General features: G+C 39.2%; 1 protein-coding gene and 1 pseudogene across 1 annotated transcript in view; one reads left to right on the top strand and one right to left on the bottom strand.

Moving 5' to 3' along the window:
* LOC114038522 (sodium-coupled monocarboxylate transporter 1-like) overlaps positions 1-14,571 on the bottom strand; it is an 82,511-nt gene that overhangs the window by 64,386 nt on the left and 3,554 nt on the right. Inside the window, exon 2 of the mRNA XM_027855799.1 lies at positions 276-341. Coding sequence (XP_027711600.1) covers positions 276-341 — 66 coding nt within the window. The remainder of the gene's footprint in view (positions 1-275; positions 342-14,571) is intronic.
* LOC114038515 lies at positions 10,591-12,755 on the top strand (annotated as a pseudogene).

The raw sequence follows: 14,571 nt of genomic DNA, 5'->3' as shown, positions 1-14,571 counted from the left end.
CCTTTCACCTTCCTGGCTACCTTCCTGCATCAGCATCTTTCCTAAAATAAGGCTTCCTTTCTAAGTGGATGCTGTACATTCAAATGAATTCTCCAAAATTATAAAATCTATTTCACTGTTCATTATGTTTAATGTTTCAAGCTTCTTCTCCTATCTAATGATAGGCTTTTTCTATTTTCAAATGCACTCTAATTTACTGAGATATTTATTTTTATACATAAATAAGCTTTAAAGTACTCCAGATTACAAAGGAGAGAACTTGTTAAATTACTTACCGTCTGAACAATAAAGAGAACTGTTCCAACAAGGCGAACTTGTTTATTAAATCGAAGTTCTAAATACTGCAGATAAACAAAATAGTTACTAGCAATATGAAAGGTAAAAAGTTTTCCAAAATATTGAGCATATTTTTTTCTTTCCACAAGTAACAAGTTCTAAGTAAAGTCCTAAGCATCCCTCTACAGATTAAACAAGGTAAAACATCATGCTGCTGTCTGTGACTATGTAAAAGTGGTTAGACTGAAAAAATTCATCAAAGGGATGCCCCCCACTACAGGGTTTTGAACAGGTCGATTTCATTTGGTGGGGAGCTACAGGATGGGTAAGGGTCCTGACCCAGTACAGGGTTTGTGAATTCTAGGTCCTTGTTTTTCCCAATCATCACAACTTCTTTGGTGTCACACTGTGTACTAGAAAGTCAATGATCAAAGCACTGAGCAACAGAACCCAAAATAAATAGAAAGGGAGAAAGACACATTCTAGGTGAAGTCAAATACTGGGTTCCCAATTCAACCCAGACACTTCCCAACTAACAAGGCAATTTTCCAAAACGAGTCTGGCCATGTCACTACCCTACTCAATAAACTGCAGTGGCTCCCTATGACTTCCAGGATCAAGTCAAAAGTAGTCGTCTAGCTTGCAAAGCCCTTCATCACACTGCCCTATCCTACTGTCTTTGGTCTCCTTACAACACTTGCTCCCCTCCACAATCAAGCTTTTATCCCTCACACATCACATCCGGACTCCAAACCTTTTCACCACTATCCTCCAGGTCCAGAAAACTCTCCCTCCTCACCTCCAAACTACCTATTTCCTTAATTTTCTGAATGACTGATCGAATCCTACCTTCAGCAAGAGGCTTCTCCAGGTACACACCCATTCCTGCTAATGCCTTTTCTCAGAGATTACCTTCCATATACTCTGCTTTTATCTTGTATGCATAAGATTATTCACATGTTGTCTCTTCCATTAAAATGTGACCTCTTTCACAGCAAGGGAAAATGGGACCTCTTTCTCACCTTTTTTTGTGTCCTCAGTGCTTAGCACAGGATATGGCACATAGTAAGCATTTAATAAATGCTTGCTGACTCCAGCTGTGTGACCACGGACAAATCACAACTTCCCAGAGTCTCAGTTTCCTCATCTATAAAATAAGGAAAATGATAGTACTTGCAGCACCACTTAACTCACCAGATTGTGACTAAACTGTTTTGCAAATAAACCTTAAATTACTAAAAGTATGTAATTATTATTCTAAGAGAAAGGATGACAAGAAAACATGAAACCTCAAAGTAAAAGTAACTCATTGGTAGAGATAAGTATATATATTGCACAAACTGGTGAAAAAAGAACAAAAAGCTACATCTAGAAATGCTCCAAATGAATGTTCAACTTAGACTTAAAAGATCCCATGATAAACAAATGAGAAAAGCCAGAAAGGAATCACCTTTCACATCTACGAAGCATGGAGATCTTCCATGACTTGCCCAAAGTCATTCAGACAGTATGGATCAGAGGCAGTTATTTGATCCCAAGTTGTCCTGGCTCAGGGGCCAGCTGTCCACGATATCACAACCAAATCAGAGATAGGGATGATGACAGAGATAAAATGGAGAAACTTGATCACATAAAATTTTTAAAATTTTGCACAAACAAAACAAATGCAACTATAATTGGAAAGTAAACAGTTAACTAGGGTAGAAAAAGATTTTTGCAGCAATTTTACCTGATAAAGTTCTCATTTCCAAGGTTTATAGAAAAAATTTATTCAAATGGATAACAAGAGTCATTTCACAATTGATTAATGGTCAAAGGACAAGAATTGGCAGTTTTAAAAAAGAAATGCAATCTATCAACAATCAGATGAAAAAATGCTTCACGTCACTAATAAATAGTCAAAATGCAAATTAACACCACTGAGTTGGAAGGGGCAAAGGGGAAAATATGCATATTAATGCAATGTTGATGGAACTGTGAAATGGTCCAGCCATTCTGGAAAGCAATTTGTAACTATGCCCAAAAAGTCACTAAACTGCAAACATTTTTGACAGTGCTCTAACTACCAGGCCTTTTACCCTAAACAGCTCAAAGAAAAAATTCTCTATACCTATAGCAGCTCTTTCTGCTATGGAAAAAAAACTAGAAACAAGTAAATATGAAGAAAGGAATGGCTGGACAAATTATGGTATACGAATGTAACAGAATATTTATTATACCACGAGAACTGATCAAAGCGACAGATGAGGAGCAACCTAGGAAAATACATGAACTGATGCAGAATGAAATAAGCAAAAGCTGAACAATTTATACAATGTTATAAAAACCTCTGGAAGATTTAAGAACTCTAAAATGAAATGACCAACCATAATTTCAGAGTACCAGTGATGAAGCACACTATTCACCTCTTGACAAAAGAAGTGATGGACTCAAGATGCAGAATACATACTTACATACATATATACTCCAGACAATACCTGCCATGAGAAGAACATAATGTTGTGAGAACAGTGGATGAGGAACAGGTATAGCCAATAAAGTAACTGTTGCTTCAGATGCAACCACTCTTCTACTTGGATTGTTCAGCTATCCAAGACTGGAACAGCTAGGATCTTACTTAGTTCCTATCCAGCTCAGGCTTGGAGAAGCCTGGAAATAGAACCATTTGCTCCATCCCCCACCTTTCTCAACGCAGTCACAAAGACACTGAGAAGACTGTGGGAAAAAATGCACACACAACATAATTTGCACATCAAAACAAAGAATGGGAAAGCAAGATGAGGGAGGACATGCAGAATTCATTAATACATTAGAGACCTGTGGGTCTCTCTAGGGGTTGGACCTGTGAGTTCACTGACTTGGGGAACTCCTATCAACACTGGTCAGCACCTTCTTTGCAATAGCCATAGAAAGTTGCTTGAAGCATTGAGAGCTTAAATACCTTGATCTGGGTCACCCAGGATGTATCAGAGACAGGACTCAAACCTAGGTCTTCTTGGTGCATGTGCCAGCTCTCTACCCCCTACATACCAAACTTCCTCCAAGGGGGGAAAAATTGAAGTTGATTACACACTTAAATTTCCCTTTTCTCTTTTCAGGTTTCTAATTTCTAAAACCTTTGCACTCTCCAGCACATACCACACCCTGCATTCTATCAGATAAAAGTCTAATATGATATTTTTATGCTCTAGTATTATTGTATTTCTTAGCATATGGGCAACATGGTGGAGACCTACATATCCAAGAACTGCTAGGACAAAAAGAGTATGATGTGCTAATAAATCAGTGGTATCAAACTCAAATGGAAAGGGATCCCTTGAGGTCAAATACAGACTTCAAAAAAATAGTATTATCTAAGTTGTACTACATTTTTATTTAGCTAAACATTTCCCAATCGTATTTTGATCTGGTTTGGGACCCACTGGGGCATTTTTTGGTAGGCTGAACAAGTGGTCTACAGGTAAGTTTTGACAACTCTGTGCTAAATCACTAACTTCACCTAGTACAGTGAAGGACCTAGGACTAAGGACCTGGATCCTACTTTTTGTGACCACAGATCCTCCCTGGGGCCCCTCTGATTATAGGACAGAGGAGAGAACTCCTCCAAAAACCTCTATTTAAGGAGAGTACAGCAACCTCTTCATTTCCCACCCAACCCTCCCCAAGGTACCTTCCTCACAGCCCCCCTTTTCAGCTTCTTCCTCCATTAGATTGTAAGCTCCTTGAGGGCAGGGAATGACTTTTTAGTATTTGTATCCCCAGCACTTAGCACAGTAATCAATGCTTTGTAAATGTTTATTAACTGACTGTATGACTTCGCTTCTTCCTCTTCCTTTCCCATCCCTTTATCCTCTTCTTCACCAGGACTTCAAAAGCAGAGAATCCAGAATCCATTCTCACTGTTCCTTCTCTCCGTCAGCACTTCATTACCCTGGGCTAAAGTCTCACCATTTCTCTCCTTTCCTTTCCAACTCCTATTTGACTGACAAAACCTCCTCGATAAAGTATAAAGTGGTTCTGGCATTGATAGTACCTTGATAAAGTATAAAGAGGTCTTTTCTTGAGTACTTGGCACCCACTCACAGCACATGGATAACTGATGGAGGATTTTGATGACACTTGGCTAGTTCATCTATATGAACTACACTCCTGAACTTGGCCTTCAAAAGATGGGCAACACATGGGGCACAGGCTGTAGCACTAGAGACAGAAATGTAAAGAGAAAAGAAAGTCACAGGCCAAGGTCCCTAGAAGAAGCCTATGTCCATTTCTCCTTCCTCCCCCCAACCTGCCCTCACCAAAAAAAAAAAAAAAAAATCACATGGACTAAGAGATAGGCACTAAATGAAGAGGATTAAAATATCAAGTCACCATACAAAAGAGAATGAGTTGCTGGATCAAGTGAGAACCAAGATATGAAAAAACAAGCCCAATCCTTGAGTTTCCCTGGTGCTCCATTATGTACACTCAATAGTATTTCAGTGGCAGAGGCTGCAAGAAATTCATCACCCCTGAATTCAGGCTTTCCCCTGGTGAGGACGCCCTGTCCACAGTCTAGGAGTGTGGAGAACTCTGACCATTTCCCTCGACTATCCAGCAACCCCAAGTTCTTCCTGCTTTTAAAAGGAGAAAGGAGGCACCTTACAACAAGTACAGAAGGCTGTAGAGATCCCTGAGGAAAGTGTACCCCTTCCAAAGAAGGAAAGATGACGATATGAGTCCTTTATGGATTTTTTTTGTTGCTTTGTTGTTATATCAAATAAAGCCTGCCCTAAGTATTATGTCTTGTTGTCTAGCCTGAGTTTTTTACATGGGTGTTGAAGACTTTTTTTATTTTTTCTGGAGACTGGACAAGAGTCAAATTCTAACATTTCTAGGGGAAACCCTTAGTGGTGGTATGAGCCACAGAGATGGTATTTGAAAAGTTCCCAAAACTAAACCAAATCCACAGAAGTAAGAGTCATGAGTTCTAGGTCATGGCTTACATAGTTATAATTTTGAACAAAGCTGAATTCAAGTTAAAAAGAATTAAAGGAGATAAACAGGCTCCTGGTGGTTGTCCTTCATTCTGTTAACCAAAAACAAAACCACAAATCCATGAGACATCTGTATTGCAACTGGATTTATTATTAATAGAAAAATGAACATGCATATGGAACCCAAAGCCAGACCAAAGAGTTCATAATCCATACAGAAGTACAAAAAAAGGAGAAGGAGAAGCCAGAAATCTCCTCCTGAAGGAGAGTGGCATGAGAGAGGGAAAGGTGAAGTAAAGGTGCGAAAAAGACAAAACCCCTCTCAAAGGGGAGAAGCAAGGTGATGGCAAAAGCATCATTCTTTCCTACTGGGAACTGCTAGACTGTGAAGACAAGGGTCTGCTTATCTACAAGGGTCCCTGCTGCAGAAACAGTTTCCCAATTGGAGCAGACTAACTGGCACCTGTCTTGACTCCCAAGAATACACAGGGAGTCCAGCTGGGGGTTCAAACAACAAATTGTATGAGATCAGGGTGGGGCTGCATCCTTAACACACTCAAAGGCCCTCTGCATACTCTGAGTCCAGTGTTTCTGGAAAATATGGCAACTCAAAAAGACAAGTTCAGGAGATCCCTTAACATTCCTCAAAGAAGACTAAAATGACCTCACTATGTTGGGGTCAAGGTACAGTGTGTTCAACTGTGGCTGACCAGACAATATGAGCTCAGAAGGCTGCTTTGTAAAGATAAAAGGCACCATTAACAGTTAAATTATATCAATACTTATATCAAGAGTGATGAAGTACATACACATACACACACACACACACACACACACACACCCCCGTAATGACACAGAAAGTATGTATATTTTTTTAAAACTAACTGAATTGCAAAAGGTTCAAGACACTCCACTTTCACAATGTCAGGCAGAAAAGTAAAGAAGTTACAGAATTCAACAAAATGTTGGAAAAAATTAGATTAGAAAACAAAATAAAGAAAATGAAATGAGTTTATAAAAATCTACTTTTTACTGAAAAAAGTATGAGACATTTAAAAAACTGTTTATACTCTAAGCATAAAAGTATTTGTAAATTAATGCAGAAAAACAGACATTTTAAATACTATGTTCCAAATACATAAGAAAAGTAGGATTGTAATCAATGAGGGAACTTCAAAATGCACAAGCTAAAAACATGATCTGTCTGATAATGCTTCAATAAAAGAACAGATTACAGAAACAATAAAAATGTTAAATAATAACTATACAATGTATCAACATGTATGGAATGTAGCTAAATAAGTTCTCAGAGGTAAATTTATTAACCTAAATGCTTCTATAAGCAAAAATAAAAAAATTAATGTTTGCCATTTATAAAATACATCCAAAATAAACATGACACCATAAGATTAAAGGAAATTTTAATGCAGTTTTTAAACAATTTAAATAAAACAAAGTTGAGTTTTTAATAAGTAAAATAGTTAACTTAATCATAGAGGAAAACTGTTACCAAACAAAAAGGAGAAATCAAATGAAAAGTAAAGAAATAAAAATATTATCAGAGACCAGCACCAAACCCCTCCATGTGCCTCAGAGCAGCACCAGACAAATAGGCAGACACCAGCACCAAGTCCTCCCCCAGCACATGCCTCAGCACAGAACCAGTTGAGCCCACAAATAACATCAGCCACCCTACCCCACCCCACCCACACCTCAACACAGCACCAGGCAAGGTGCTAGACCCCTGCAGCCCCTGCACAGCATAAGCATCCTCTGTGGGCCTTAGAGCAGTACCAGCACAGCACCAGGCAAACAGCCAGGGCCTACAGCCTTCAGCACAAGAAGCATGGGACAGTGCCCCTTCCACCCCAGGAACAGAGTTCAGCTTTAAAAGTAATGAAATAGGATGGGAAAGATGAGGAAAAAAAACACGTGACCACTGAAAGTTGTTATGGTGACAAGGAAGATCAAGACACAAACTCAGAAGAAGACAGTAAGGTTAAAATGCCTACATGCAGAGGTAGAAGAAAAACAAATGTGAGCGATGCAAAAGAATCATGAAAAAAAATCAACAGCCTGATAAACGAAGCACAAAAAATACAAAAAAAAAATGTATAAAAATTAGGGTATAGAAATCTATTTCATCCTACAGGAAAATAGAAAGGGAAGGAGATAAGAGATGGGGGGTGATAGAACGGAGGGCAGAATGGGGGAAGGGGTAATCAGCAGCCAAACACTTTTGAGGAGGGACAGGGTGAAAGGAGAGAGAGAATAGAATAAAGGGGGGGGTAGGGAGAACAGGATAAAGGGAAATACAGTTAGCAATAGTAACTGTGAAAAAAAATTTTGAAGCAAGTTTCTCTGATAAAGGCCTCACTTCTCTAACATATAGAGAACTGTGTCAAATTTATAAAAATAAGAGCCATTCCTCAATTGATAAATGAGCAAAAGACATAATCAGTTTTCAAATGAAGTAATTAAAGCAATCTATAGCCATATGAAAAATATTCTAACTCACTTTTGATTGGAGAAATATAAGGTAAAACAATTCTGGGTACTACCTCATACCTATTAGATAATAAGACAAAAAACGTAAATGACAAATATTGAAGGGGATGTGGGAAAAATGAAACATTAGTGTACTGTTGTCAGAGTTGTGAATTGATTAAACCATTCTATAGAGCAATTTGGAACTTGGGCTATAAAGGACTATAAAAAGGCTATAACACCATGCACACCCTTTGACATAGCAGTATCACTACTAGGTCTGTATCCCAAAAGAGATAAAAAACAAAAAGAAAAAGGACCTATATATGTAAAAATATTTATAGCAGCTTTTCTGGGTGTGAAGAATTAGAAATTGAGGGGATGTATATCAATTGGGGAATGGCTGAATAATTTGTGGTATGTAATTATGATGGAATACTATTGTACTATAAGCAATGATGAGCAGGATGATTTTAGAAAAACTTACATGGGTTGATGCAAAGTGAAATGTACTGGGTACAAGTAACAGCAATATTTATTGTAAGGGATGATCAGCTGTGAATGACTTAGCTATTCTCAGCAATACAACAATCCATGATAATTCTCAAGGTCTTAAGATGAAAAATGCTATCCATCCCCAGAGAAAGAACTGATGGTGTCTAACTAAAGATTGAAGCAACTTTTGTTGAAGAAAATAAGTCTTTAAAAATTAGAAATGGACAAGTGGAAGCTACTGACTCTATAAGACATCAAGAATCAATCAAACAAAATCAAAAGAACGAAAAAATAGAAGAAAATGTAAAATATGTCATTGGAAAAACAACTTACAGAGATGATTTAAGAATTATTAAACTGAAAGCTATGATGAAAAAAAGGACCAGGATATCATACTTCAAGAAATTATCAAAGGAAACTGCCCTGACGTCCTAAAACCAGACGGTAAAACAGACACGGAAAGAATCCACCAATCACCTCTGGAAAAAGATCCAAAATGAACTCCCAGAAACATTATAGCCAAATTCCATTAATTCTCAGGTCAAGGAGAAAATACTGCAAGCAGCCAGAAAGAATTCAAATGTCAGGCAGCTAGGTGGTGCAGTGGATAGAGCACTGGTCCTTAAGTCAGGAGGACCTGAGTTCAAATCCGGCCTCAGACCAAACACTTGACACTTACTAGCTGTGTGACCTTGGGCAAGTCACTTAACCGCAATTGCCTTAAAAAAAAAATTCAAATGTCAAGGTGCCACAGTTAAATTTACACAGGATTTAGCAGCTTCAACATTAAAGGATCAGAGGGCATGGAAAGCAATATTCTGAAAGGCAAAGGAGCTAGGACTACAATCAAGAATCGCCTACCTTTTGAAACTAAGCATAATACTTCAGGTGGAAAAATGGTCATTCAGTGAAATACAAGGCTGTCAAGCTTTCCTGATTAAAAGACTAGAGCTGAACAAAAAAATTTATTTTCAATTTTAAGATTCAAAAGCAGCATAAAAAGGTAAAAAGGAAAAAAAAACATAGGCGATTCAGTAAGGTTAAACTGTTTACATCCCTACACTGGAAGATGTATACTTATAATTCTTAAGAACTATATCACTACTAGTGTAGTTAGAAGGAGTACACATAAGCAGAAATTGGTGAATAAGAAGAATAAGGTGACTTTGAAGGGAGAATGTAAAAAAAAATTTAAGGGGTCAGAAAGAAGATTACACTAGGAACAGAAAGAAGGGAGAGATTGTATGAGGTAAATTATCCCCCACAAAGAGGAAAAAAAGACCTATTACAGTGGAGGGGAAGATTGGAGGATGGGCACTATGCATCACTTGAACCTTACTCTCATCTAAATTGGCTCAAAAAGGGAATAACATACACAGTCAGTTAGGTAGAGAAATCTATTTTACCCTACAAGGAAGGAGAAAAAAATGAAGGGGGGGAGACCGAAAGAAGGGAGGGCAGATTGGAGGAGGCGGTGATCAGAAGCAAAACACTGGTGAGGATGGAAAGGATGAAAGGAGAGAGAAAAGGATAAACAGGAGGAAAAATAGGAAGGAGGGAAATACATAGTTAATAATCATAACTGTGCATGTGAATGGAATTAACTCTCCCATAAAACAGAAGCAGATAGCAGAATGGATTAAAAACCAGAATCCTACAATACTCTGTTTATAAGAAACACTTGAAGCAGAGACACACATAGAATAAAAGTAAGGGGCTGGAGCAGAATCGACTGTGCTTCAATTGAAGTTTAAAAAAAAAAGCAGGGGTAGCAATCATGATCTCAGACAAAGCAAAAGCAAAAATAGCTTTTATTAAAAGAGATAAGGAAGGAAACTACAACTTGCTAAAAGGTACCATAGACAAGAAAGCAATATCACTATTAAATATATATGCACTAAGTGGTACAGCATCTTAAAGGAGGTGAGTTACAGAAGACAGTAGAAGTATAGTAGTGGGGGACCTCAACTTTTCCCTCTCAGAATGAAATAACTCTAACCACAAAATAAACAAGAAAGAACTTAAAGAAGTAAATAGGGGCAGCTAGGTGACACAGTGGATAAGGCACTGGCCCTGGATTCAGGAGGATCTGACTTCAAATGCAAACTCAGACACATAACACTTATAGCCGTGTGACCGTGGGCAAGTCACTTAACCCAACTGCCTAGTCAAAAAAAAAAAAAAAGAAGAAAAAGAAGTAAATAGAATTTAGATAAGTTGGATATGACAGACCTCTGGAGAAAACAGAATGAGGACAGAAAATAATATACCTTTATTCTAGGTGGTACATGGTACCTACACAAAAATTGACCATTATTTTATATCAATTATTAGGGCATAAAAACCTCACGACCAAATGTCGAAAAGTATTAAATGCATTCTTTTCAGATCATAATGCAATAAAAATCACTTTCAATAAAGGGCAGTGGAAAGACAGATTAAATATTAATTTGCAAATACTCTAATCCTAAAGAATAAAGAACAAATCATAGAAACAATTATTAATTTAATTGAAGAGAATGGCAACAATGAGACAACATACCAAAATCTATGGGATGGAACCAAAGCATTACTTAGGGGTAAATTTATTTCTCTAAATTCTTACATCAATAAAATAGAGAAATTGCTGATCAATGAATTGGGCATGAAACAAAAATAAAAACAACCTAGGAAAATAAGAATCAAAATCCCCAATTAAGCACCAAGTTTGAAATCCTGAAAACCAAAGATAAGATTAATAAAATTGAAAGTAAAAAAAAAAAAACTATTGAGCTAACAAAACTAGGAGCTACTTTTATGAAAAAACCAGTAACATGGATAAACCATTGGTTAATTTGATTTTAAAAAACAAATCTCCAGTATCTAAAATGAATAGGGCGAATTTTCCACCAATAAGGAAAAAATTAAAGCAATTATTAGAAAATATTTTCCCAATTATATTCCAATAAATCTGACAATATAAGCAAAAATGATTAATATTTACAAAAACATAAATTGCTCTGAATAACACAAGAGGAAATAGAATACTTAACCCCATTTTAGAAAAAGAAATTGAACAAGCCATCAACAAACTCACCAACAAAAAAATCCCAGGACCAGATGGGTTCACAAGTGAATTCTACTAAACATTCAAAGAGCAATTAATTCCAATACATATAAACTATCTGGAAAATTATGCCAAGAAGGAGTCCTACCAAATTCCTTTTACTATACAAATATGGTGCTGATACCTGAGCCGGGAAGAGCCAAAACAGAGAAAGAAAACTATAGACCAATTTCCCTAATGAATAGTGATATAAAAATTTTAAATAAAATGCTAGCAAAGAGATTACAGCAATATATCACAAGTATCACACACTGTGACCAGGTGGCATTTACACCAGGAATGCAGAGTTGGTTCAACATTAGGAAAACTATCAGCATAATTGACCACATCAAAAAAAAGGACATATGATTATCTCAATAAATATAGAAAATGCTTTTGACAAAATATAACACCCATTCCTATTAAAAACACTAGACAGGTCAGTGCGTCCGGTCCCCCCAGCGGGGGGGGGGGGGGGGGGGGGGGGGGGGGGGTAGCCAAATCTTCTCTGGCCCCCACCCGTGCATTAGTTCTCCCAACTGCCCCCGCCCCTGGGCTTTTTCTGAAGGCCCTCCCGCCTCTCGGTCCCCTCCTCCACCTGGCCCTCGCTCCTCCCTGCCTCCGCCTCTCCTTGTTTCTCGGAACCTTTTTTGGAATCTTTTTTGCTCCTGACCTTTCCAAGCTGGGTCGTCGCCATGTCTCCTGCACACGAGCAACATCACCAACAAGAATGACCCCAAGTCCCTCAACTCGAGGGTCTTCATTGGGAACTTAAACACAGCCATGGTGAAGACGGCGGAGATAGAGACCATCTTCTGCAAGCATGGCCGTCTAGCCGGCTGCTCTGTGCCTTGGTCCAGTGTGCTAGCGAGCGCCATGCCCGTGCCGCCGTGCTGGCAGGGCAGACTCTGGACCTCAACGTGGCTGGAGAACCTAAACCTAATAGACCAAAAGGGCTCAAGAGGGCAGCTTATGCCTCCTTTGGCCCCGGCCCCAGCCCCAGCCTCAGCCTCCTCTTGGCTGCTGGGGAGAAGGGGTTTCCAGCTCCCAGCTCAGGAGTGCAGTCAGGACCACTGTCCGAGGGAAGGCATGTGAACCCTGGGTTCTTAGGCCCCAGATCCACCACGGAGCCACTGTGTGGCCTGAGGCTTTTCGAGCCCCGGGGCCGGCTCTCTGCAGTCCCCAGGGTGGCTCCTGTGAAGCGGCCACGGGTCACCATCCCTCTCGTTGGTGGCATCAAAGCGACTCTGCCTGTCCGACTCTTCGCCCGCTCGACCACTTCCAGCAGCTCATCAAAGTTAAAGTTGAAATGTACTGAGCTGCAGAGCATCAAGACAGAACTTGCCCAGATCAAGTACAACATTGAGGCCCTGCTGGGGCGGCTGGGCCAAATCCCAGAGGAGCAGAGTCCTAGCACAGATGGCAAGAAGGAATGAGTGCAAGAAAAGTGAGGCCACGCAGGAGGAAGCGGCTTCGGGGGCAGAGCCACCCTTAGAAGAGTTGTTGCCTGAGGATGCTGGCAACGAGGCGCTGGCACAGGATGACTTCGAAGATGTGGACAATGGCCGATACACAGAGCCGGATGAAGTGACTCCACAGTAAATGACTTGAAATGGTGTCCAGGACCTCTTAAGCCACCAAGAATGCCCCTTCCCCTTCCCCAAGACATTAACCCTCCCCACCCACTACCCATTCTTCCCTAGGCAACCCAGGATTCTTTTCCCAAGGATGAAATGTCCTCAGTGTCTTGCATACAACTAAAGAAGCATTAAATTCACTGGGAGAAGCCCATAAATCTCATCTTAAAGCTGGTGGAGAGTTTTTTTTCCCCCTCTATCTCTGGCCTACTGGACAGGAAGGGATCATAGATTCAGAGCATTTTACATGGGAGGAAACAAGCCCAGAGGGGCTTAAGTCACACAATAAATGTCTCAAGCAGAAATTGACCCCAGCTCTTTCTGTGTCCCAAGTTCAGCTCCGTCCACTGCCTCATGCCTTATTGTCAATGCTCCCTCCCCAAGTTCTCAGCTGTGCCACTAGGTCACCATTATTATTATTATTAATAAATAATTGCTATCATTTATAAAAAAAAACACTAGACAGCATAGGAGTAAATGGAGCTTTCCTTAAAATGATAAATAATAGCAATCTAAAACCATCAGCAAATATTTTCTGTAATGGGGGTAAAGAGGCCTTCCCAATCAGATCAGTGTTCTTGAAGTAAGTATGCCCATTACCACCATTATTATTCAATGTTGTACTAGAAATATTAGCTATAGCAATCAGAGAAGAAAAAGAAATTGAAGGAATTGGAAATGAGGAAACAAAACCATCACTCTCTGCAGATGATACGATGGTATACTTAACAATCCACTAAAAACTCCTTGAAATAATTAACTGTATCACCACCTAGCTTGCATCTCTCCAGCCTTTCACATAGTAACATAAAATACTTTTTCAAATGCTGTGCCAAAATCCAGGTGAACATTTCCTTTTTTATTTTTGCAAAACTGCAGAACTAGGAGAATGCTACAGATATTGTTTATCAAAATTTTAACAAAACTTTTGAAATAGTTATCTCCTACTACTCCTCTGGAAAATATGGAGCAATATGGATTAGACAATGATACACTCAGATGGATTTAAAAGTGATTTGCTCACTGGACTCAGTAATTATTGGTTCAATGTCAATATACCAGGAAGTTTCAACAGAGTACCCCCAAGGATGTGTGCTTTTCTCTGCACAGTTTACTATTTTTATCAATGAGCATTGTGTTCAGTTCCAGGCACTTCAGTTTAAGGACATTCCTAAACTTCAGAATATCCAGAAGAAGGTAACCAGTCAGTTAAATAGTCAATAAACACTTATTAAGCACCTATTATATGCCAGGAACTGTGCTAAGCACTAAAAATAAAAAGGTAGAAGACAGTCCCTGCTCTCAAGAAGCTCACAATTTAATGGAGAAGACAGAATACTATGAACAAACAAGCTATATATACATGAGAAAACCTGGAGATAACCAATACGGGAAAGACACAAAAATGCAGATTGGGAAAGGCTTCCTATAGAAGGTGGGATTTTAGCTGGTACTTGAAGGAAGCAAGGAGGCAGAAGAGGAAGGCATTCTAGGCCTGGGAGACAGAATATGAAAATGCCTGAAGTCGGAAAATGAAGAATCTTGTTTGAGGAACATTAAGTATTACCGGATCACAGTGAACGAGAGAAACGGGGGGGGGGGGGGGGGGGGGGGT

Source organism: Vombatus ursinus, unplaced genomic scaffold (genome assembly GCF_900497805.2).
Source record: "Vombatus ursinus unplaced genomic scaffold, bare-nosed wombat genome assembly UNPS02011334.1, whole genome shotgun sequence".
Lineage (NCBI taxonomy): Eukaryota > Metazoa > Chordata > Mammalia > Diprotodontia > Vombatidae > Vombatus > Vombatus ursinus.
The sequence above is the reverse complement of the archived record's forward strand: the minus strand, read 5'-3'. Positions and strand labels throughout refer to the sequence as shown.